Source organism: Notamacropus eugenii, chromosome 7 (assembly GCF_028372415.1).
Source record: "Notamacropus eugenii isolate mMacEug1 chromosome 7, mMacEug1.pri_v2, whole genome shotgun sequence".
Classification (NCBI taxonomy): domain Eukaryota; kingdom Metazoa; phylum Chordata; class Mammalia; order Diprotodontia; family Macropodidae; genus Notamacropus; species Notamacropus eugenii.
This window is the reverse complement of record NC_092878.1, coordinates 116,691,569-116,717,935: the sequence shown is the minus strand read 5'-3', so window position 1 is coordinate 116,717,935 and position 26,367 is coordinate 116,691,569. Positions and strand designations below refer to the sequence as shown.

Below are 26,367 nucleotides of genomic sequence, written 5' to 3'. Positions count from 1 at the left end.
AATTCCTCCCCTATTTTGATAAAAATAAAATAATGTTTATAAGAAAATTTAAATGGCTTCATTTTATAATTGATTCCATATGAAGAACAAAATATGTAATTTTGTCCAATTTAAGAAACATCCAGTTTTGTTCTATTTTAATGATTTTTTTATACAATGAAGTTAAACAAAATGAATTTATGAAAAATATTCTCATAACCTATGCTACACAGAACTTATGTATCAGATGTAGAATTATCTTTTGATTTGGAGAAATAATTCTAAAACATATGTTCTTATTTATTTGCTAATCCATATATTTCTATCAATTCAATACATTAAAATGTACATTTTTAAATTTACTGACAGATATGATTCCAAGTAACATTGATTATTGCAATAAGAATTAAAAAAAGTTTCCTCTTGCTTAAACTATTTACAAATTCAATTAAAAATCAAAGAGTTAAGAAATTCAGACAAACCGGTAAAGACAAATGTGCCATCTCATTAGAAGCCACATTTTACAAATGAGAGAACTGAGACTTCTAGAAATTTGGCCATGATCACATAGTGTCAGAACTGGAATTCAAGCCAAGGTCTCCCGTGCTCTTTCTGCCCTGTTTACAGATTTCCCACATTAAGTTTTTTATCTTCAGGTAATAAAATCTAGGAAGTATGGACTCACTGGACTACTTTGTCATCTTGAATAATGTTAGACCAGAGGTGCCAAAAATAATTCTTGCACCCCTCCATAATTAAGAGATATTTAACAAAAGAAATAAAAATACAGTAGGACATAGATAATGTTAATACATGGTTTTTGAAGTCAATATTCAACCCAAAGTGATACTTATGTATGTATTTCTATTTAAGTTTCATGGGACTCCTGGCTCATCGCACAACTAAATAGAATCTCCTCATGTCCCAACCCAGATTTAGTGATATTTTGTTTCTCTTTCTAGTATATCAGCTTCTTCTACCTCTTCCCACCTGTACTCAATTTGTGTTAGTATAACAATAGATGGTTTTTAATTGCACAGCAATTTCTCCTGGGTGGAGACGGGGCCTAGGGGAAATTACATTGCATATGGCTAACTCAGATTTTATTGACTGATGCCTTGAATATCGTGTTCCCTTACTGATGTTTGCAGATGGTTTTCCTAAAATTCTAATCAATGAGGTACTGGACACTGAAGGCAGCAAATGTCCACTTTCTCTCCTGGTCTGTAAAATTAAATGTGTCCTCTCTGAAGGGCAGTCTCTGCTGGCTCTCAAGTTTAAATGTGAACTGCACTGTGTTCTTACCTTAAAAGGCAAATGCAAGCTTTCCACGGGTGAGGATGAAGATGTTTCGTTGAAGGAAACATCTTTTGTCCCAGTTTAAAATTCAAACTATATTGCCTCTCTGCTGGAGGCCTGAAGGAAGACCTGTTTTATGTGGTCCATGAACCATTTAAATGACTATGAGCTCCTGGGACTGGAGGAGGGTGCCCTGTCTGTGCAGAGGTCAACTGGTGAGTGTGCGCTGCTCTCTCTCTTTGCATGTGGAGACTCAAAATATGGGTTTTCCTATGCAAATGTAAGATACAATGAAGTTTAAGCAACAGATATGGAAAAAGGGGAGATTAAAAATCATATGCTTAATAGGCTATTATTGAGCAAATTAGATTAAGAAAGAACATTTTCAGAGGCTAAGACTACGTCAAACCTTTCTGGCATTCTAATTATGAAAAGATTAAGTCATTCTGCTTCCTTCACATGGGGACAATATGCTCTGTTGGGGGAAAGAATCAATGAAAAACAGTTTGCTAAAAAGGTGGCATGTGTTGAATAGCTTTTAGGTTTTCTTTTTTTAAAAATTCACACTAGTTTCTTATATTCTTCTGCTCTGTGATGAGTCTAATAAGGCCTATGATAGAGGTGTGTGTGTGTGTGTGTGTGTGTGTGTGTGTGTGCATACATTTTTCATAAGGCAGCACATTCATATGCAGGGGGTCTTTCTGTGTCATGGACCCCTTTGTCAGTTTGGTTAAGCCCATGGACTCTTCAAAATAATGTATTTAATTGTATCAGACAAAATACAGAGGATCACAAAGATACCCATTTGTACTGAAATAGTTACCAAAATACTAAAAACAATAAGAAAAACAAATTCATAGATGCCAATTTAAGAGTTCCTGTTCTAATGGATAGGTTATAGGGCTAGAAACCAAGAATCATGGCTCCATGGGCATTTCTGCCACCATGTTGCTGTCTTATCTACAACAAATAAGTTATCTTTCATCTTATTTTTTCATCTGTAGGATATCATTATTTCTACTGTTTCCATCAAAGATATTGTAAGAATTTAGATACACAAAGTCTTTTGAAGTCCTTGAATGTGAGACCTGCACATAGAAGGTATGATGGTTGTTAGCAATTTTGGAATCAGTGCTGGATGAAATCTTTTATATCTTCATCATCTTGGTATATGGTAAGGTATGCTAGAATCCATTCTTTTCTTCTCATATATGGGAAAACAGAATAAATGGCTTACATTGTCACTTATAACAGTTTTTTAGGTACTTTGGAGATCTAGGATCCTAAGTCCTAAGTCTAAATAAAAAAAAAACAAAACAAACTATAATAGAAATCCAAAGAAATGTGCAGTCTCTAAACATCTTAAAGCTAGGGAATTGACTTGACACTGTTAAACTTTGCAAGTAGGTTTATCTCCTGAGTTTATATGAAGCTCTCAGGAAAACCTTGCTTTACAGTGCCCACCCCCATTCCCACCTTCACCTGTATGTCTTCTCCCTATCATGCTTATGTAGTCTTTGGGATATTGTCTGTTCTTGTTATGCTTCAGATCCCCAACTGACATCTTCAGAAATAGGAAGGATATATTTTATTTAGAAGAAGTAGGTTCCATAAGCAACTCTTCTCTCAGGAAATATTCCACAGGCATCGTTTTAACTATAGGATAATACAGAGAAAAGAGCCACATTTTTAAATCATATATGATATTCTGACAAAATGATATTCACTTATCAAGGGAACCCTTCCTTATAGAAAAAGTAGTTTTTAAATCACTTTAGAAGAAGGGTGATCATATGAAGAGGATGTTAGAAGGTCTTGTGGAGCATCCCATCCTTGATGCTTTCTTCTGGACCTCCATGTCCTTTTATGTTTAACAAGATGATTCTTATTGTCATTAACTATATACTGAATGGTCTTCCTGAAGCAATCTTGATAGCAAACAACAGATTTGAATTGGAATGATGTGTGCAGGCCATGAGTGACTCATTTAGGTAAGGAGATGTTGGATCTTTTCTGAAATTTATCTTCTACCTCGTAGTAAATACAGTATGAGAGAGGCATTGGAAGGGGAGAGTGATGAAATCTGATTGAATCTGAATATAGAAATGAGTTGCCAAAATCCAAGATGAGAAAAGTCAGAGATGAAAGTTTCTGATGCTCAAAAGACTGATAAAGCTGAACTGGGGTTGATCGATGCTTATACCAATGTGTACCACATCTAAATTATTTGTTTAGGAGTGATATTTGTTTGCTTTTGGGTTCTCTTTCCGTTTTGAAGGTTTCTTCTCTCTTTTCCTCTGCCCCCTCTAATATCTATGACTATTTTGATTAGCTTGGGATAGCTTAAGGGATATGAGAATGAAAGGTACAAATTCTGATAGTACTTGAGCAGTATAGGGGTTCTGCTTAAAAGCAGAGTAGCATAGTGTCTTCTCTAATAGAATAAACAGCTGTTCATTTCATGTGGGAAAGGGACACTAGAAAGGATCTAGAAGAAGATCTGAGAGCAGCAAGGTGGTACAGTTGATAAAGTACTGGGCTTGGAATCAGGAAGACTTATCTTTATGAGTTGAAATGTGATCTCAGACACTTACTCGATGAAGGACCCTGGGCAAGTCACTTACCCCCCTTTACCTTAGTTCCTCATCCGTAAAATGAGCTAGAGAAGGAAATAGCAAACCACTCCATTTTCTTTGTCCAGAAAATCCCAAATGTGGTCATGGAGAGTCTGATGTGACTGAAAGGACTGACAACCACAGAAAATGATCTATCAGTCTATATATTTCACTTAGTGAATTTTTTAACATCTGGAGGTATATGGTCCAAGGTCTTACTCGGATAGTAAGTCTTTCCTGGGACACAAATTAGCAAATTGGTACACTACCTATTTAATTACATGATAAATTTATATTATATTATTTTCCCCAATAATCAAATGTATTTCTTCAAATAGGATAGTTATATGTTTTCTCTAGTGATGTATTTACATAAAATCAACAGAACCCAATGTGACTAATGTCCCTGTGCCCTCAGGTGAATAGCGAAGTTGCTAATGACTTCTTAATCAAGTTCTTGTAGATTCTGGAAAGTTGCTTTCTTTTGGTCTAGTCAGAGATAAACATGTTTTTCCTTCATTAATTAATGTGATACATCTCTCCTTATCTCTTTTTTTTCCTTTACGCTGTGCTGTGTGTGTGTGTGTGTGTGTGTGTGTATGTGTGTACTGAAACATTAATCCTGGCTCATCCTCATCACTGCTTTACAACTCTGCTCAGTAATTACTGGAAAAAAAAGAGCTTTTGGCCTTTAATGATCCCACGTGTCACTCTTCTAAGATGTGTGGATGCCATGCCTTTTGCGTTACGATTCTTTCCTCCCTTCCCTCCTCCTTCATCTCTCAGCTGGCAAAGCCAAGCAGAGCCCAGATTATGCTGTGTTTTCCCACTGACAGCCCCATTTGGTTCCCTTGCTTAATGCAGATCCCTAATGCAGGCTCACGTGGGTCTGTAAATGACACAATGAGGACTAGGCTATTCCCAGCCCTCTGAAGCTTCTACACCCTTAGATTGGTACAGTCGTGGTTTCTTGCAGGTGAACTCCACATCCCTGGTCTTCATCTCTGAATGCAGCAGCTTTGTTTTTTTGGTTTATTCCCCCATCCCTCACCCCATGCCTTTTTAGCGAGCCTGGAATAAGGAAATGTAAAAGATTTTTAAAAAGAGAGAGGAGAAGAAATCCCTGTCATGTGCTTTAGCAGAGGCAGCAGGAGCCACCGCGGTAGCAGCAGCCACAGCAGCCCAGCATCAGAGAGTCATTAAGTCAGACTGCACCATTTTCTTCTCACCCTGCATAGAGGTGCTTCTGGGAGCTGCGGTCCACTGCCCACCCCCTCTTGGTACCACAGAGGTGGCTTCTTCCTGGTCCCAGTCAGAGGGCACAGATTGTCTGGAGGAGTTACAAGAGACTTCCAGTTGGGATGTGAACCTAAAGGATGGCTATTTCACCTGCTCAGATGTTTATTTGTAGTTGTGGTTAGAGGACTGAAAAAAGAGGCTCCAGTCTAACACTCAGTTTTGGGTGTTTTTCTTTTCTTTTCTTTTCTTCTTCTTTTTTTTTTTTTTGCACCGGGCATCTAGTTCTCTCTGAGCATTTGTGTGCAGGTGTGTGTTTGTGGGAGTGTTTTGGTATGCTGCAGTGAATTATGGGTGGTGCAGAGGCTAAAGCAAGAGTGTGACCTATCACGGAGGTGGAGAACTGGATGATTTTTTAGTGGTTCTGGCTCCCAGCCGTTGGCCTGTTGGGGGGAAAAATCTCTATTTATATGCAACATCACCTGGATTGCTGTGTAGTAGGAATTGGGTCTCAGGAACTGCTGCTGCCGCCTGATTCTGCAATATGGCTCATGCTGCTGCTTCCATTAAAAAAGTTCGGGAGGCCGAGCTCGATGAAAAGGAGAAAAACCTTGAGAGGGAAAGAAAAAAACGGAAAATCCCTAGGGAACGAATAGAGAGGAAACGCAAGGTATGGAGAGCTATCTATCATTTTATCTTTCCCCATGTCTGGCTCCATAAAGCTAACTGTACCTGGCAAGTCTCTTGTCATGATATTAGCAACTTCACCATCCACTTTGCCAACCATCCAGTCACCTTTGCCTTGTGTCTAAATCACAGTGATAAGGCTGTGGTTCAGATCTTGAATTTCTGCATCAGGAGGAGTGTGGGTAGCCTAGGCAGCATAGACCTCCATTCCTTTTAGCCAGCAATTTGATCACTGCATTTTTCCCCCTCAAAATTTTCAGTTATGCCTCTGTCTTTAGACACTTGTCAAAGGAGAAAGAAAGGAATTGATTTATGGTTGCAGTGTTAAGATATTTTCTTCTTGCTGTGTGTAGTCTGGGCTACAGTCATTAGCATTAAAGTGAGCCTTCTCCCTGAATACTACAAGCTCTGTATAAGCTTCTAGTTAAAGGCTGAACTATAGTTTGCTTTTATTTCTTCCCCTAAATGAATTAATCTGTCATTATTCTGTTTTAAAGTGTGCTTCAGTGCACTGGCACTATATGTCTGTGTATTGGGCAGATTGAAAAATTATTTTTGGATTGTTTCTAAGAGGAATATTACACTTTCATTTTTTGATGGTGAGAAGAAAAAATAATGAAGACCAGTCGCGGCTTACTGTGGCATACTGTGTGAGAAGATGTGGGTTTGTTTGGCATTTAGCTAGAGAATTTCATCTCTTATCATCAGTAGAGCAAAATTCCCACGCCATACTGAAAATGAACTAGTCATTTCACCTGGCCTTCTTGTTCTGCCAAAGCAAGGGAGAAAATTACTTGTGAATGCTGCAGTTGCCAAAGTAGGTCATTCTATATCTTCAGAAACTGATCAGCAGCATGTTATGTTCGTGTAGTATAAAAATAGTGAAAGTCATGGTTTGCAGACAAGTTGTTATTAAACATAGCTTTGGGATTAGGGTTGCACTGGGGACACATCTGTTCTTAGTAGTTGATGGACCTTTCTTTATTACCCCAATAGTAACATTTTACTCTGAGATTTTTAGGGTTTGGTCATGTGTGTGTGTATATGTGTGTGTGTGTGTGTGTGTGTGTGTGCAGACTCATGACTAAACATATTTTCTTCAAAGCGGATCATTTAAATTTTTAAGCTTGGGATCCATTATATTAATTTTCAAATTGGGGATATCAGAAGGATTCAGATATTATATATATTACTGGAACTTTCTTTTATTTCTAGTTCTTAGACAAGTTTCTATATTTCTATGCAATACTGGAAGACAGAGCTTCATCTTATTTCAGTCTCACTAATTTCTAGTAGTATAATGGGTTCCTATTACATTAACATAGATAAAGGAGTAATATATTAGAGTTTTTCTTCTGGGAGAAGATCTGATACCCTATTTATGACCTTTTAAAGGCTGTGTTTCAATAGTACATTGAATTATACTCGAATTATCTTTTTAAAAAAATCAAATCAGCAATATTATTGGTCATTTTGGCAGGAGTGAGCTTCCTATGTCACAGCTACTTTGATTCCACTCTTAATCCCCTAAATGGGACACTGCAGCATAAAGGAGTTATCTGGGATTATATCCTTTCAACCCCCTTTTCCTTTGAAAATATAATAATATATGATTTTTTTTGTCATTGTTGCTTATTCAGCAAACAGTTGTGACCTAGCAACTTTGCCTAGATAGCATTCTTGTACATTCACGAGCATCCCCCTCCCCCTGTCTCTCTCTCTCTCTCTCTCTTTCTCTGTCTCTCTGTCTCTATCTGTCTTTTCCTCTCTCTATCCCCCATCTCTTTCTTCCCCCTCTTCACACTCACTTACACACAGACATATAACAAGGAAGGTGGTAGTTTGTTTTACTCTGTATTTTGGATCCCCCTTTTCCCTCTTATTCTACAAATATGGGTGCCACCAATATCCAAAATTCCAAATGTATGAAATAGTCTTTAGAATCCTAAATGACTTGGATACTTCATTTCTTCCATTGAAATTTACTAAGTCCAGGTATGGTCCCAAGTTATGGACATATGATAGTATCATCAGATTTTCATATCTAGGAAATATCAGTTGACTCTTAAAAATCTTTAGGGAAAACTGCACTAGCTATTACTCTACTGGTTCTCTTCTTGGTAGAAAGCCATCTGTCGTTCCCCCCACCCCCACCCCCTTTTTTACTGCAGCTGCACGTAGAGTTACGGAGATACTTAGACTGCACAAAAACATTGCTTGCAAATTGAATGGGTGTGGTTTCTAGATCTCTGAGCTTTATGAACTCTGTAAATAGACATTCACCTGAATTCTTTCTGCAATTTGCTTCAAGTCAAGAGATTTTAAATATGTAGCTATTTGCAAGTGATTGCAAAATAGATTCTAAAGATATGAATGCGTGTTAGCCCAGACTACTGCAATATCTTCCCACCTCCAGTCTCTCCCTCCTCTGGTTCATCATGCACACTGCTGCTGTACTAATCTTTCTAAAGTAGAGCTATGTTTACATTAATCTTCCAGCTCAAAAAACCTTTAATGGCTACCTGTGGTTTACAGATTAAAATACAAGCTTCTCCATTTGGTATCCAGGGTCTTATATGACATGGCCCCAATCTAGCCTTTTCTCTACATGTAGGCTACTCATTAACCAGACTGTGCTGTTCTGTGAACATGTTGAATACATTCTTGCCTCACCTCTACTTTGCTTGGAATTCCTTCTCCACCAATTCTACCTGCCCATATCCTACTCATCTTCCAACAGCCGGATTAAATGACATCTGACCCTGATTCCATGAAGATTCCCCTGATTCATGCAACTGGAACATACCGTTCTCATTCCTTTGAACCCTCATAACACTTTGAGCTTCTCCTATGGCGTGTTTACAATATTCCAACTTGTTCACTATGTATTTGCATATTTTCCTTCACCTCCCCAGATCAGAAATTGCTGTATCACACAGCATATCCCACAATACCTATCAGAATGCCTTGAGCATATATAATAGGTTGTGTTTAGTGTTGTATTTTTAAATACCGTACTGGATTATTAGTGGCATTCTAATAAAGGATTTGGAGAGCTAACATTGTATAGTGGATAGAGAGATGACTTTGAAGCCAGGAAGACCTGTATGACCCTGAGGGGGTCATTTAACTGCTAAGTGCTCTAGGTCTGGGCCAGGAGTAAGGAACCTGTGGCCTCAAGGCCATATGTGGCCCTTTAGGTCCTCAAGTGTGGCCCTCTGACATAGAGGGTCACATATGGCCTGGAGCCTGCAGGTTCCTTACCCCTGGTCATTTTCTCAGACTCTCAATTGAAGAAAAGATGCTGACTTACATTGAAAGAGGGAGTTTCTTCACTTGACTCTTCCTTGGACCAATGAAATCACAAATCTAGTCTCTTATCCCAATCCCCTTCCTGTTTATAAGAAGGTAGGAAGTTTCCTGACAATAATTTAAGGATCACTTTGTGATGAATTTTTAAAATGATAATAATGATATGTAACTTAGAGATACAGATGATATAAAATATGTGTATGCTCCGGTACAAAAAAATGGGCCACTTACAAATAGGCTAGCCTATTTGAAAATTTCAGATGGGACTTGCCAAAGTGCAGGGAAAAGTTGGATTAGCCTGTTATAAAACAATTAAAAAAAAAAAAAAGCAATCGCTTTGAGATAAAAATGAGTTCAAAAACAATTGAAGTCAGTGGAGTTTTGTCAAACTTTTAGGTTTATGCCTACTATTATCTCAATAATTTTATATTAATTATTTTTATATCTTATAAAGGAATTTCTCTTTTAAAAAAATTACTGTTTCATCATAGTCTCAGAATCAGGCCTTCTACGGAGTTAGAAATGTCATCTCTGCTGATTGACAAATGGCTTTATGTCCCATTGGGGGTGAAGGTGTGGGTGCATGGCAGGTTCTATCTAGTCTTGTCCTCACGATTTCCAAACAGAATGATGGGATTCAGGTTTCCCTGCAGCAGCCTATCAATCAATCAGTTCACAGACATTGGCCTATAATGTTCCAGAAACTGCTACTTGTGTTTGTACTAGAGATACAAACACAAGAATGAGAGAGTTGCTACTTTCAAAAACCTTACATTCTAATGGCACATATGTAATTATATGGAGAATAAATACAAGTAACAATTTTAAGATTGTTTGGGAGAGAGGGCTCTCGCAGCTTGGGGGAATCAGGAAAGGCCTCATGCGGTGGTGCTTAAATTATGTCCTGAAGGACCAAAGTGATTTTATGAAGTGAGGTGGGGTGGGGAGGGTAACACCAGGCATGGGATAGAGTCAGTGCAAAGGCACAGAGAAGGGAGATTTATAAAAAACAGGGAGTCCAGTCTGGACAGACCATGGTGTTCAGAGAGGTAAGCAATATATAATGAAGAAAGAAAGCTAGATTGGGGTCTGGTTGTGGAGCACTTTTTGTTGCTATCTATTCCTTCATTCAAGAACCATTAGTTATTAAGTGAATATTATATGCAATGCAAAATATAGCCTATCCAGGCTTTCTCTTGGGGTTCTTCATCACTGGTTTGTTAGACAGTTAAAGCTGAATGTCCCGAGTTCATCTCAGATGCAAGTTGTCTGAAACAGAACTCATTTTTCCCTTCCAAACCCATGCCTCAACCAAACTTGTCTGTTTCTACCAAGGGTATGACTTTTCTTCCAGTCACCTAGATTTGTAACCTCAGAAGTGTGCTCAAATCCTCATTGTCCCTTGTCCCCCATGTCTGATCAGTTGTCAAATCTCACAGCTCTAGCTGTTTCTGCTTCCATGAAGTCTCTTAGATCAGACCCCACTTCTCTCTCTCTGTCTCTCTGTTTCTCTCTGTCTTTTTCTGTTTCTGTCTATCTGTGTTTCTGTCTCTCTGCTTCTGTCTCTCTCTGTCTCTCTGTCTCTGTGTCTCTCTCCATATGTCTCTGTCTCTGTGTGTGTCTCTTTCTGTTTCTCAATCTATCTCTTCTCTCTGTGTCTCTCTGTTTCTCTCTCTCTGTCTCTGCCTCTCTTTGTCTCTCCATCTCTCTCCATGTGTCTCTGTCTCTATCTCTCTATGTATGTGTCTCTTTCTCTGTCTTTCTCTTCTTCTCTCATCACCTTAAGTTCAGATCCTCATCACCTCTTGTCTAAACTATTGTTATGACACTCTAATTGGGCTCCTTGCTTCAGGTCTCTCCCCTCTCCAATTCATCTTTCACACAGCTATTGCCCAAGTGATTTCCTTGAGATGTAGCTCAGGTCATGTCATTCCTCTCATCAGTGGACTGCAAAGGCTTCTTCCTGTTTTTAGAATAAAACAGAAACTTTTCTGCTTAGTTTCTTAAGTACTTTATAACTAACCCCAGCTTATCTTTTTAGCACTATAATAAATCACTTCCTTTCCTGAATTTTATGATGCAGAGAAATGGGCCTTCTTCTTATTCTTTATTCTTATAAGTCCTTATTCATATCTTATGCTCCCTCCCATCCTACACACTCATGGAATATACTCTAATATACTCTCTTTTTATCTCTTCATCATTGCATCCCTCACTTCTTTTTTTAGATGTAGAGGAGGCACTAATTGTAGTGGAAAAATTTTTCCTGATACCCCCAATTTCTAGTGCTTTCTTCTCTAACTTGTACTTAACCATCTTTTATTTGGTTTGTTCAGTGTGTGTGTATATGCATATATATATACATATATATAGGTATATATATATATATATACCTATATATACATGCACATGTATATAAAATCTTTTCTGTATATATTTATATATGAATATGTTGTTTCCTGAGACAGATTATAAACTTCTTGAGAGTAGCCACTGTTTTATTTTTTGTCCTTGTATCTCCAATATCTCATCCAGTGCCTGACACACAGTGAGTACTTAATAAGTGTTTGTTGATTAAGTGATGGTGCTAAGTACTGAGGGAGATAACCAAGATATGGAGTTAACAGCCTAAATATTGTAATTATATTCTAGTGCATCAAAAATCAACATGATCAGGAAAGGGAACAAATGTTAAGAAATTCATAAAGTAAAATGATAGGTTCACACATTTTCTACAGTCAATTATTTTATGTGTTTTTTTTTTAAATTTTCCTTAGGCTTAAGTTTATAGATGGTGATGGGGTTTGGAAGGGATGGAGAGGAAAGAGACAGAATATTAAGGTTTAACTTTATATTAGATTCCTTCCTATAACTTAGATTTTTTTTCCCTTGCCTAAGTGTGCAGACTTCTAGTACCTTTTAATTCAACTGTACTTTTATTTTAAAGTAGATATGCTCAAATACTCAAATGGATCTGTGACCTCATAGTTTTAGATGTGCCCTCCAGTGATACAGACCATAACCCATTCTTGTCTGCCCATCCTTACCTTCCTGTACTACTATTCCCATAAATTTGCCATAAGAGACACATCCAGTATGTTAGTAGCCTTATTTACCTTTTCTTGATCTTGCAATGGTACCCATGCCGTATCCAGTTTGTTACCTGTTATCCATTTTTTTTTGCTGTGTGACCTGTTCATCATTTAAAAAAAATTTTTTTGTTGTTGTTCAGTTGTTTCAGTCCTGTCTGACTCTTCATGACCTGATTTGGAATTTTCTTGGCAAAGATATGGGAGTGTTTTGCCATTTCCTTCTCTAGCTCTTTTTTTTTTTTTTGGATAAGGAAACTGAGCAAACAGGGTTAAGTGACTTGCCCAGGGTCACACAGTAAGTGTCTGAGGACCAGATTTGAACTCAAGAAGATGAACTTTCTTAACTCCAGGCCCAACACTCTATGCACTGTGTCACTTACTTAGACTTCAGAAATTCTTCTGAGTTTATTTGTTATCTTTTACAGCCTGCTCCTGCTCACCATGTGCCTTTCTATTGCCCTCTGTGTGATATTGCTTTTTGATTCCTGAGAAACCATAGTGACTCATAGCCACTCCACAACACTGGCAGAATAATATTGCTAAAAAAAGATAAGACTGTTTGGGAACATCTTTGAGGTCATTAAAAGACCTTCATATTTCCTGGAGGTAGTCCTCCAGGCCTGTTGACTTCCTCTTGTTTAATACTGAGCTCAAGCCATTATTGGTACTATCTGTCCAAGATTTCTATTTTCCTTCCATCCCTCCCTCCCTCCCTCCCTCCCTCCCTCCCTCCCTTCCTTCCTTCCTTCCTCCTTCCTTCCTTCCTTCTTTCCTTCCTTTCTTCCATCATGAATCTTTTGGAATTGTCTTAGATCATTGCATTGCTGAAAGGAGCTGAGTCTATCCTAAGTCTATTGGTCTTTGCCCAATGTTGTTACTATATACAGCGTTCTCCTGGTTCTGCTCATTTCACTCAGCATTAGTTCATATAAGTCTTTGCAGGTTTTTCAGAAATCTGCCTGCTCATCATTTCTTATGGGACAATAGTATTTCATTTCATTCATATTCCACTTCATTTATTCAACTTTCAATAAGCATTTATTAAGTGCTTACTATATGCTAGGCATTGTGCTAAGTTCAGTGAATACAAATGCAAGTCCTTGCCTCCCTGGTGCTTAAATTCTAATGGATGAAGACAACATACTGGCGGAATCTTAAAAGATGGGATTAGGGGATGGGAGAAACTTCCCCTTATAGGGACATGTTGGAGAAAGCAGTTCATAAAATTGGGATCAGAGCAGAATAAAGAAATGAACCTTGGCAGATGAGGCACTTTAAAATGGTGATTCCTGGAGGAACTGATCAGTTAGTTAGAGGAAGAGGCTACAGGGGTAGAGTCCTCTTCAAGGGTGAGGAGGCTTCTGAGTAATGGTAGAGAAAGGGGTCTGGAGAGAAAAGATGGAAGGCTAAAGAGGAGGGAAGGAGAAGATACATAATTACTTTTATTGTCATTATGAATGATATCTCAGCATTTTTTTTGTTATTGGAAATTTTATCATGAAAAAAGGGAGAGGGTCAAAATGTAATTCTGGGTATTCCAGTAGAGAGAAGAATAAATGGGAAGCATTGTTTCTTGGTCTTGTTTATCACTAACTATATGTGCACATCTTGCCTCAGCTTTCCCATCTGTAGTATAGTGATAAACCTATAGGTAGGCAGCTAGGTGACTAAAATCATAGAGCAATGGGCCTGGAGTCAGACCTAAGTTCAAATCTGACCTCGCACACATTTTTAAAAAAGTTTTTAAGTTTATTTTAACCTTAAAAAAACATATTGCCACGTACACAGCAGAATGTAAAAGCGAATTCAATATAAAGCAATCAATTTCCATTTCAAGAAAACCTATATAATAAATTCTGCACGTTATTTTCAAAGCTGTTCAGTTTTTCTTTGCTTCCTTGTAGGTCTTCATTTGTTCTCTGCTGTGCACTTTTTACTTTATTTTTCTCCTCCCACTCCCTCAGAAACAAGGCAACAATTAAGCATGGATATCTATCTATCTATCTATCTATCTATCTATCTATCTATCTGTCTGTCTGTCTGTCTGTCTGTCTGTCTGTCTGTCTGTCTATCTATACACATACATATATGCATATACATAGATATCTATAAACATGTATATATCATATATCAATATATGTACACACACATATACACTGAAACCCATATTTGTAAGACCACACTATGCTTATTTCTACTCACCATCTGCTTTTGTGAAGGTGGATAGCATCTTCTTTCCTAACTCTAAATCTTTCCATGTTTTTCTGAATCAACCACTTCATCATTTCCTGCACCACAGGAATATTCCAACCCAATCACAATCTATCTATGAAATTTTCCCCTTTCCCAGTTTTTCTGCATTCCTTTTATTCTTGGCTGCAAAGGTTTTTTCTTGTATAAATAACAAGAAAATTTCAATTTAAAATAACCCAAATTATTCATTTTATATTTCAATGATTCTCTCATCTTATAATGATGCTACTGAATCTGCTTCTCTCACATCTCCCCCTCCCTGGTTTCTTTGAAGTTACTGATATTTTGTTCTTCCAAATGAACTTTGTTATTATTTTTTCTAAGTAATATACTTTTTAGTAATTTAATTGGGATGGCATTACATGAATAGATTAGTTGGGTAAAATTGTATTGGCTTCACCTACCCATGATCAATAAATATTACTTCACTTATTTAGATCTCACTTTATTTGTATAAAAAGTGTTTTATGTTTGTGTTTGTATAGTTCCTGTGTCTGTTTTGGCAGGTATGCACTCTGGTTTTATACTGGCTAGTTATTTTAAATGGTATAAAACAGTGTTGAATAATATTGCTGACGTGTAGTGTAGTTTCCCTATTTTTCTCTTTTGATTAAATCTATTTTAGTTTTAACTTTGTCTGAGTCTCAGACACTTACGAACTGTGTGACCTTGGGCAAGTCACTTCTGTTTGCCCTTATCCACTGGAGAAAGGAGTGGCAAAGCACTCCAATATCTTTGCCAAGAAAACCCCATGAACAAAATAGTCCACAAGGTCACAGTCAGGTAAACCTGAACTACTGAACAGTAACTGCAACAGATATTGTGAGACTAAAGGAAGTCATGCAACTGACAAGTGCCAGATTAATTTAAAATGGTAATCTGACTTTAACTTTCAATTATTTTAGGAGATCTCTTATTATATTTGCAGTCAGAAACATATATCCTCACTGAATATTAGTTGTTCTAAACAGCTAATGGAATGTCCCTTAATTCTTTGATCTCCTAGTATAGAAATTATAAAACGTGCTTAATTTCAATATTGTTGTTATTAATAGAGTGTGAAGGAATCACTTGTAGTTTTTTTCATGAGAAAACTTTTGATTTAATAGTTAACTTAGTTAACCGATTGGAATAAAATGATTGTAGGCTTAAAAATCTGTCATAACTTTGGTGAAATTACTTTCTTTTTTTTTTTACTTTCCAATCCCACCTTATACACATATCATCTCTGTATATCCTTATGAAATCTTGTCATTCATTATTAATGCTATCTTTATAATGTAATAATATAATGGAATAGCATATAATAATTATAATTCTTATAAAGGAATTTAATTTGTCGCAATCATTTCAACAGTTTTCACAGTCTACCTGATATGTACATATATATGTGTGTGTCTGGATCATACACACACATATATGTATATTTGAGGTAGGAGGGATTTATTATTATTATTATTCTCTTAACTTTAGTTTATTACCTTAAAATGGAAGTCTGTTTATTTTTGAGGGAGATCAACAGGCTAATACAATTTTAATTAGTGCTTAGCTGAAAATCATTAATAGTAGTAGGAAAATGTCAATAATCTAGCAATCTGAAGAAAATCTGAATTATTTAATTTTATATGTATGTGTGTGTGTGTGTGTGTGTGTGTGTGTGCAATTGTAACAGAGGAGAAGATAAGAGTTATCTGCTGCCCTTCAAAACTCTACCCATAACCTAGCAGTGAGCTTCCTTGCACATAAGAATCTAACTCTGGGAGTAGCATGACATTATCAAGAAAAAAAATAGTAATGTATGTTCAAAGGATTCTGGGCACCAAACCAAATACCATTGTAACTAAAAATACAATGGCCAACAGAAAGGAGATTTGTGATGTAGTAAATTCCTAAAAGTGTCTAATCATGGAAAATTCCAGTCAACGACTTTGAGATGTACAAAATTTCTCAGGGTTGCCCGTAATTTTTACCTCTACATCAGCTATATCAATATTTCTACAAAACCATAATAAAGTAAGGATGGAGTAATAAGGTATTTAGTTTCATCTGGAAGGATGCCCTTTATGTATCCTAATGCCTACTTACAAGTGGAAATTAAAATAGTCTATTGATTTATTAGTCCATTTGGCTTTGAATTGCAATTGTTAAGACACATTTATTCACTTGAGAAGCTTTCAGGGTCTTGATTTTTTTTAAAACCTCATTTTAGTTCCTTGTTTTGATATGCCCCTTAATGCTTAGCTCAGTTCACAAACTATTTTTTTTCTATAATAATGACCTTGGGTACAAGTGATTTGCACTATTAACGGCACTCTTTTCAGACAGTACTGTAAATCTGAGCTCCTCCATGGTATTTAATTATAAAGAGCCCCTTTCCATCCATTGAGTGGGTGACTAAATACCAGCTTAATGTTACAGCTGTCAGATTTGTTTGCCTGTGGCAAAAATAGGCTTAGTATTATGGAAAATCTGATTCCAGATCACTTCTAGAGAAGACTGTTAAAAGGGGGAATACTTATTTTTAAAATTGTTATTTTGGTGCAAATTGGAATATTTTTGGAAAAACAAAACTTAAAAAAAATGACTTTATTTGTACAGTTTTAAAAATGATGAGTAGTCATGAGTAGTATTTTCTCCTGATATACATAAAATTATTATATATAAATACAATTAATATGTAATTATATATGTATATATACATAAACACATATATTGCATATATATTTATATGTACATGCATACATCAGACAATGAGATGGAGAATTATCTCAATATTCAAACTTAAGGAGTCAGAGATATATCACTAGTGACCCATATTTTAGTGAAAGCACATACACATATACACCCACATATATGTGTATACATCAATATATAAATTCAATTAATTCTACAAACACTATTGTGTTCAAGGCACTATCTGAGACTTTGGTAATAAAAAATCAGTAATGGAACAGCATGACCCTCTGCTAGTTCCATGTCTTAACTCCTGAGAATCTAATCTAGCTGCATGTAGCATAAGCACAGAGCTATACAAATTGCTTACATGATTTTGAAGGATATGGAAGTCAATCTATTTGATTGAAATTGAAATTGGAAATTGCAATAGAAAATGCAATTTTTTCAGTTTGGGCAAACACAGACAATTCCCTTTGCCAGAATTTTGCTCAAACACTAAGTTATGTTCTTCATTTTAGTTCCGTAACCCTCTGCTCTCCTTCTCCCTAGATATATGATCTCATCTTATTCCTCAGAATTCTTTTCCCCAACGATTGCTTGGTTTTCTTCTCATGGATTACAAATGGTAAAGCAGTTTATATGAGTTCTGTTGAACCACAGAATAACATCAAGAAGTGTAGCTCCAGGTTTGGGGATCCCTGACCAATTGTGAGCTAGACGTCTACACTTTGCTCCATTGATTGTGATCATTTGGATGCAAAGATCATTTTAAATGCTTTGGGTGGAATAGGTCATTTCTATTTCCTTTTATAACTTGTTCCCTCTCTGGAATTTTGAACTCTCCCTGGCTTGCCTCCAAGAAATAGTCTGACCCTGAACTGACATTGAGAAGTATTTTTCCATGTGTAAATAGAATAAGAGTTGGTATCTCTTTTGAAAGGTTAATGAGACTAATCGGTTAAAGTGATAGCCAATTAGTGTTGCAGATGAAATGTGTTAAGTGAGGTTACACTTGTCATTTTTCATGGTTAATAAGTGCATATTGTTTCAGAAATAGAAATTCTTTCTATATAATTAGTAGAATTAGAACTTAAGAGCTATTTGGATTAAATTTTTGAAGGAAGTCCAAGAAATTGTGGTAGAAGTTTTGCCGTAAGAAGTTTGAGCTAACTCAAATGTTCATGGTATACAAGAATTCTTTGGTAGCTCTGTGGACTCAAATCTCATAAAATTTCAGGGCTTTTGTGGATAGAACAGAATTCACCAATAGCACTTTTTGTTTCCTACTTAGCCTTTAGATCATTTTCCCATCTCCTTGAGAAACTGGAAGGAATTTCAAACTTAGGAACCACACAGATGCCTCTTAGGAGGCACAGCTCTAATAACCTACCAAAATATTGTCTTTCATTCCACGTTTGTGATATAATCAGCTTCCTGCACTTCCACAGTCTTAGTCATAGCCCTGAAGTATGTACATTTTCTCCCCTTGGCTGGTGGTCATTGTTGGAAGAAAAGATAATGGGACAAGACCTCCAGATCCATTTGGCAGTCTGGTGAAGTCTATGGACACATCAGAATAATGTTGTTTTTTTTTAAATGTGTGAAATAAGAGGATTACAAAAGAAAGTAAAGATTTTTGAGAATAAGGATACTACACACATATGTATATATTTCCCAACCAAGTTCACAGACCCCTCCTAAAATCTATCCAGTGGACCCCAGGTTAAGAAAGCTTGTGTAGGATCCAGAAGGGGCCAATGTTAGGTAAGAGAATTCCTTCCTCCTCCCCTCTCCACCCTCACACTCGTTCATGACTGCAGCATTTTGGCATAGACAGTTCAGCATTCATGTTTTGAATTACTCATTAGCAACAGTGCTGAAAGGAAAGCTATTTTTTCCTATTCTGGGGGTGAAATGTGTAGAATTTTTCCCAGTTAACTTTTAAAACCATTTCTCAGCATTATCACCTTGTCTTTCCTACTTCCCCTGTGTCAGAGGAAAAGTCATCTCTATTTCTTGCCAAGTTATTGTTGTATCTGAGTCCTTATCTCATTCCTCTTGGGTCCTCCAGTACTACAGCCAGCTGAGGTCTCTGCCCTCTTATATACATAATTGGTCTCTCCCTGTTCGTTGGCTCCTGCCCATTTACTTGTAAACATGCTTAGGTTTCCCTCATTCATATAAAAAAAGCTCTCCCTTGATATTTCTACTCCCTCTAGCTCTCGTCCCATCTTTTCCCCTCTTTCCTCTCCTTCATTGCCAAACTTCTAGAAAAAGTTTCCTACACCAGATGCTCCTACTTCCTTGCCACCTACTCTCTCTACAATCCCTTGCAATCTGGCTTTCACTCCCACTGCTCCAGTGAAAGTATTTTCCCAGAGGTCATTAATGACTGCTAACTTGCAAATCTAATGGATCTTAAAAAATCAACCAGTCCATCTATAAGCAATTACTAAGCAGATTGTGTACCATGAACAGTACTAGGTGCTAGGGATACAAAGCATAAAAATAAAACAATTTATACTCTCAGAGTTTACATTCTATCTGAGGAGGCATAATAAATATATGCAAAAAACGTAGTGAATATATACAGAGTAGTAAGGAAATGAGAGCACTACAAGGTGAAGGATCAGGAAAGACTTCATTCAGGAGAAGGAGACTGAACTGTATCTTGACTAAAGCAAGCGATTCAATATGGCATCACTGAGGAAGTACGTTTCAGGCATGGGGAACACCACTAATACAAAGGTATTGAGATGGGAAATGGACTACAATTTGTGAGAATCAGAAAGGAGGCCAGTTTGGCTTGACCATAGAGTATAGGAAGGGGAGCTATATATAGGAAGGCCAAATGGAAACAGTTGTGAAAGGATTTAAAAATCAAAAAGAGGAGTTTATTGTTGATCCTTTAAGCAATAGATGGCCATTAAACCTGTGGGCTAATCTGCGTTTATGGAAAATCACTTTGGCAGCTATGTGGAGGATGTATTGGTCTGGGGTGGGGGGGCGGTGGAACTGGAAGCCAGGGGACCAATCAGGAGGTTATAGCAGTAGTCCATATTAGGGATGATGAAGGCATGAGCTCTGGTGGTAGCTGGTGATTCCAGTCCTTATCCTTCTTGATCTGTCTCCAGTTTTAGACCCTTTCTTCCTTTTCACATTTATTTAGTTTCTAGATCCTGCCAGTTTTGCAAGTATCTATGTATTATTTCATCTTTTTTATTCCTATAGTCACCATCCTAGTAAAGTTCCTCATTAATTCTCTTTTTGCAGTATTGCAATTACTTTTTTTTACTCTCCTTTACCCTACCCTACCTAACTGTTCTTGTTAATTCTGCTTCCACAATATCTTTTGCTTTCATCCCTGACTTTTTTTTTAAATCTCTGACTTTTCTCCCCTACTGCAGTCTCCCTAGTTCAAGCTCCTAATCCTTCTCCCCTGAATGATTAGTTTCTAATTGGTTTTCTTGTTTCCATTTTCATCTCCTTTCCAACCTCTCCTTCATACTTTGACGGAGGTAATCTTCCCAATGTACTATTTTGGTAATGTTACTTCTCCTCTCTAAAACCTTCAGAAGCTCACATTGCCTAAAGAATAAATGATAAATTCCTTGTTCTGGTATTCAGGGGCCTTAACAACATGGGGTTAGCTTTATCTCATCCTATTTCAGTGAGGCAAAGACAGCAGGGCATGTAATAGAAAGATCATTGGACTTGGAACATTTAAATAAGGAAAGGTTTGGATTCAAGTCAACTACTAGCTGTGTGACTGTGGGTAACTAACAATTTCTCTGAGCCTCATTGTCTTCATACAAAAATGAATAATGATACCTCATTAGGTATCCACCTCACAGGGTTGCTGTGGGGGGTTAAATGAGAGAATGCATATAGACTTGTTTACAAATCTTCTAGGCAAACTGTAATATTCTCTACCACCACTCTTGTCCTGTTCTCTTCTTTTCCCTTTGTATTTCCGTGCCTTTACTTATACCATCTCCTATGCTTAAGATGGATTCTCCATCTTTTGAAATTCCCTTATTCAAGGATCAATATTGATGCTTTGTTCTTCAAGAAAACTTTCCTAAACACCTTCCCCACCTTCTCCAATCTCATCTTCTAAAATTTCTCATCACACTTTTTCTAGATTTTTCTTCAGCATTTATCTCACTGCTTCTTGTCCATGATCATTCAAGTATATGTCTTTCGTCCCATTGGATTGTAAGCTCCTTTCATTTTTCCTCCCAGGTTTTAACACAGTTGCTTGCATACACTGAAATACTCAGTGTCATCTGTGATTTCATCAATTTGAGTGCTTCCTCTAATGATTGAGATTGCTTGTGCTTAAAAAAAATGCTGAGTTGAATTCCCTCTTTGTTGTCTCCAATTCATCTTTGCCACTACTGACTGATTAATCTTATATAGCCAGGTTCTATGAATAATGAATCCTGCATAATGGTTGAATTTGTATTATTGAAACCATAGGTACATTAAATATGATCATTGGTTTCAGCCCATTGGAAATGTGTAGCACAACTAGGAATGGTGTGACCATTTAAAATGATTGTTGGCTGTACATGTATTTAGTTATAATATTCTGCTTAAAAATCCTCAGTGACTCCCTATTGCCTATAGAGTAAAATATAAATTTCTTTGCTTGGCATTTTAGTACCTTCACAGTTTAGTACCATTTTACCTTTCCAACATTATCTCAAAATCTGTGTTCCAGCCAAATTAGACTGTTTGCTGTTCCCTGAATATCCTGTTTTTCCCCAGTTCCATGCTTTTGCTCATTCTGTTCCTTGTTCCTGGAAGGACCAACTATCCCATCTTCACCTATTGGGTGCCTATGCATCCCTTAAAGGAGAGGGGTCAAACATATGGCTTGCAGGCCAGCCACACACACAAGGGAGAGTTTGTCTAATTTGTAATTTTCTCATAGACCTCACCTAGTAGTTAGTTTTTACATCTTTTCAAGTATAATTTTGTACTATGGTTACTTTTGTAGATACCATAGCCTCTTAATAGATTATAAAGTCAGGGTCCATATTAAACCTAAAATTTGCATCTCCTTTGCACTTAACCTAATACTGTATCCATAATAAAGTAAATATTAATAAATGTTTACTAACATGATATACATCCATACATTATTATCTTTCATTTCAGGAAATAACTCCATAAGTGACAATGCAGTAGTTATGACCTCAAGAGTGTAAGAAGTAGCAGTGCATAATGGGAAGGTTATCATAAATATTGTTAATTTAGCTTTAGATCACTCAGTTCATTGCAGTGGTATGAATTCAGGATGTCAGTGTTAATGATCTGCCCTGGCTTTATTATTTAATTTCCAAAATGTCTTTCCATTCAGTCTCAAAATTTAATTACCTTGTTTTGAGTTTACATTATATAAAGAAAGCAAGATTATAAATAAGGCTGGAAATTGCCTATGTGCTTGTAATGATGTGGTTTTCAGAATATATATTCAGGGTGTATCTGAAAAAAGAAGTGGCAATAATGGTACTCCTCTGGTCTCCTTGAGGGACTGTTCTGAGGACCAGTAAACAAAATTATATGCATTTTGTTCATAAATGACTCTTCAACAAACATAAGGCATTATTCTAGGAGAATAAATTCAGAGAGGACAGATACTATCCTTAAAATCATAAGAGTCGAGTTTTAGTCTCAGTTCTGCTACTTACTAGCCATGAGAACTTGGACAGGTAACCTTTCTAAACCTTTGGTATTATTTAAATTGGAAAGGGCTGCCTCAGGAGAGTCCCATTCATTAGAAACCTTCAAGCAAAGATGGAAGGACTGCTTACTTATTGGAAAAGTTGTACAAGAGATTCTTGTTCAGGTTAGATGGCCAGCTTTTGGGTAGCATAGTGACTAGAGCATTGAACTTGAGGTCAAGGAAATCTGGATTCAAATCCTGTCCAAGACTAGTTGTGTGACTCTAAGAAAGTCACATAAGACTCACTTATCTAATTTTTACAAAAGAGATAGTAATAGCAACTACTTCACAGGGTTATTGTGAGTATCAAATGAGATAATGACCATAAAGAACTGTGCAAAATTTAAAGTGTTATGTAAATATCGGTATCCTTATTCATACTAATGAAGGGACTCTGAGGTTCCTTCCAATTTTTAGGTTCTCTGATCTCTCTATACTGATAACAATTTTAGTTAAAAAGAGAAAAAATATTTATTTTGCAATAATTTTGGGATATTAAGGCAAGATATTCAAGGACATGCCTTTTTAAATATATATATATTTTTTTTGATGAACTAGGTTGGCTTTGGCTCCATGAAAAACCAAAGCCCTAATCTTAACGTTTCCGTTGACTCCCACTTGATGACTAGCTTTATCAAGTGTTTTCTTCAGATTAATTTTTCCATATCTACAATGTGGTCAAATTGTTATCCCTCTTTTGCCATCTCATTACTATCCTATCAAGATATGCAAACATTCCTAAGTAACTTTTAAAAGTATCACTAAAAGTAGTTTTGTAACTTTAAGGAACATATGATGCACATTAAACTTCCTGTGTTAATGATCAACATGAAAAACATGCCATTTGTTAATAGTAATCATTATAACAGAATGACATATAACTATATTATTCCTTCTAATTCTCAAATGTGCTAGGCCCATTTGTTCACCTCTCAACAGTATGACATTACTGGTGTCCGCAATTGCACGGAGAACTGAAATGGGATGATAGAGCCTTTCTGGCTCATTTTATAGGTGAGAAAACTGAAACTCAGAGAGATCAGGTGATTATCCAGGGTCACACAACTGATTAATATGGAATTAGAGCTTGACCTAGTCAGTAGTAATAATAACTACTGAGCTAATTTGCTTTAGGGCAAAATGGAGAGACCCAAAGTGAGAGTCAGAAATATGTGCCACTCACTAGACAACTGTGTGTCTATGGTTAGATTATTCAACCTTATTTTTTTGCTTAGTTTTTAGTTTTTCTCTATATAAAATGAAGGAGATTGAGCTTACTGGTCTTAAAATTTCCTTCTAACTCTAATGATTCTACTAAATTATGTGATTCTATGAAATTGACTTAAAATACATAATTTTTAGTGTCTTGCAAATTTACACTCAACTGGAATATAAATAGTTAAGTTTTGATAGAATTGTATGTATTATTTATAGCAAAATCTAGGATTCTTGAGTAAATAAGTGGAAGATTTCAGATCTATGCTTCAGTTACTAGTGTATACTGGAGTTTCTAAGTACTGGAAGAAATAGAATGGCATGGGGAATTCATTTTCATTAGTGTGCATCTTCTGTTTGCTTCAATGATGGCCTTTCTCCCATCCTTGCTTGATTTCCATCTTTAAGCCCCAGGCCAGGCCCCATAAACTGAATTTAGCAAGGCAAAGACTTTTTTTTTTTGGCCTATACTTTGAAAGCCAGCTTTGAAGTTGTGGGTCCATATCGGGTCCATATCAGGTCCATATCACTTCAGAATATTTGATCTACAGTATCCCAGTAGAAGGATACAAGGTGACCCTAAGTAGTTAGAACTGATATATTCTGAAGACTGGGAAAGAACTCCAGAGTAAAGTTTACATTGTATAATTTAAAACAAAATCTCCTATTTGTAGAATGTTTTTCAATTTGCAAAGAATTTTTAAAATTTTTATTCAAACAGAAAATAATAGATCTGCTATTTTGCAGAAAAGAAAAATAGGACTGAGAGAGGTTAAATAGTGTATAGAATTGCATATTGTAGAACTGGGAGGTAAAGTCACCTAGTTGAACCCATAGAAACCTGAGAATCCCCTTGGCAAAATTCCTAAGCAGTGGTTATCTGATTTTTGCTTGACATCCTCTAATGAAAGAGAACCCACTACCTTCAAAAGTAGCCTGTTCTACTCTTAAATAATTCTGATTGTTAGGAGATTTTTAATTTACAATAGAGAACTCACCATTGTCCCCAAGGTGATATATATTACATTAGATTGGGTTGGTAATACTACATTCATATGCTGCTTGTTATTTACATATCTCTTGATGCTCCCTGGCCTCATGGCAGGCCATTTACTGTCCCTCATGCTGATCAATAGAGCTTCCCAGTGTTGATTGGATCACCATGTTATAAAGTTACGGTTCATCTTGAATTCTTCTTGCTGTTCTCTGGCATTTCTTTATCCTTATTACTGCTTAAAACAATCTCTCCCTTCTTAACTACACATTTCTATGTTCATTGTTCCTATATTTGTTTTCTACTGTACTTTAAGTTCTCTTCTTAAAACCTAAAGTTTTCCTTATACTCTTCCACTATACTTTTATTATGGTTTTTTCACTACCCTTCACTGCCTTTACTTCTCAGGTAGTCAGTAAGTATGTATTAAGTACCTAATGTGTGCCAGGTCCTGCTAAGAGCTGGGGATGCAAAGAAATGGAAAAAAAAAAAGCCATAACCCTTGCATTGAAGGAGCTCATATTCTAACAGGGGGAAAAAATGTGTTACCAACTACATATACACAAGATCTAGACAGTATAAATGGAAAGTGATATAAGAAGGAAGACAAAAGCATATGTTTGACAGGTTTGATCAGGAAAAGCCTCTGTTAGAAGGTGGAATTTGAGCTGAATTTTGAAGAAAGCCAGGGGAGCCAGGAGGTAGAGCTTGGGCAGAGTTACCAGGCATGAGAGATTTCCATTGAAAAGGTGCAAAGTGATGATATGGTGTCTTGTGCAAGTGCAAGGAAGAAGGCTAGTATGTGGAGGGGAGTAGAATGTAAAAATACTAGAAAGGTTAGGAGAGAGAAGGTTAAGAAGGACTTTGAAATCCAGATAGTGTTTATATTTGATTTTGGAGACAATGAAGCCACTGACCTTTATTAAGAGGGTGACTGTTAGATGCTTGCTTCAGGAAGATCACCTTGATAGCCGACTGGAGGATGGTTTGGAGATGGGGAGAGATTAGGCATCAAGGAGACCAAACAGCTGACATTTTCTTTTGGTCCAGGAATGAGGTGGTGTGCCAGAGTGGTGGCTGTGTACATAAAGAGAAGGCAGTGTATCCAAAAGACATTCTGATGGTGGAGACGACAAGGCTTGGCAATAGTTTGGTTATGTGGGGTGAGTGTGAGTGAGGAGCTAGGTGTGATGCCTACTTAGATGAGGAGCTTGTTCTACTGGGAAAATGATGGCAGCTTGTACAGTAATAGGGAAGTGAAGAAGAGGGGGAGGA

General features: G+C 36.8%; 1 protein-coding gene across 36 annotated transcripts in view; it reads left to right on the top strand.

Moving 5' to 3' along the window:
- Positions 1–26,367, top strand: part of ANK2 (ankyrin 2) — a 763,693-nt gene that overhangs the window by 422,519 nt on the left and 314,807 nt on the right. Inside the window, exon 1 of one of the 36 annotated variants that reach the window (XM_072624664.1) lies at positions 271–5,799. The exons of 33 other annotated variants lie outside the window; for them this stretch is intronic. In XM_072624664.1, the coding sequence (XP_072480765.1) occupies positions 5,674–5,799 (126 nt within the window). In that variant the 5' untranslated portion in view covers positions 271–5,673. Of the gene's footprint in view, positions 1–270; positions 5,800–26,367 lie in introns of those variants that run through there. 2 more of the 36 variants (XM_072624639.1, XM_072624668.1) reach the window with 2 other exon arrangements.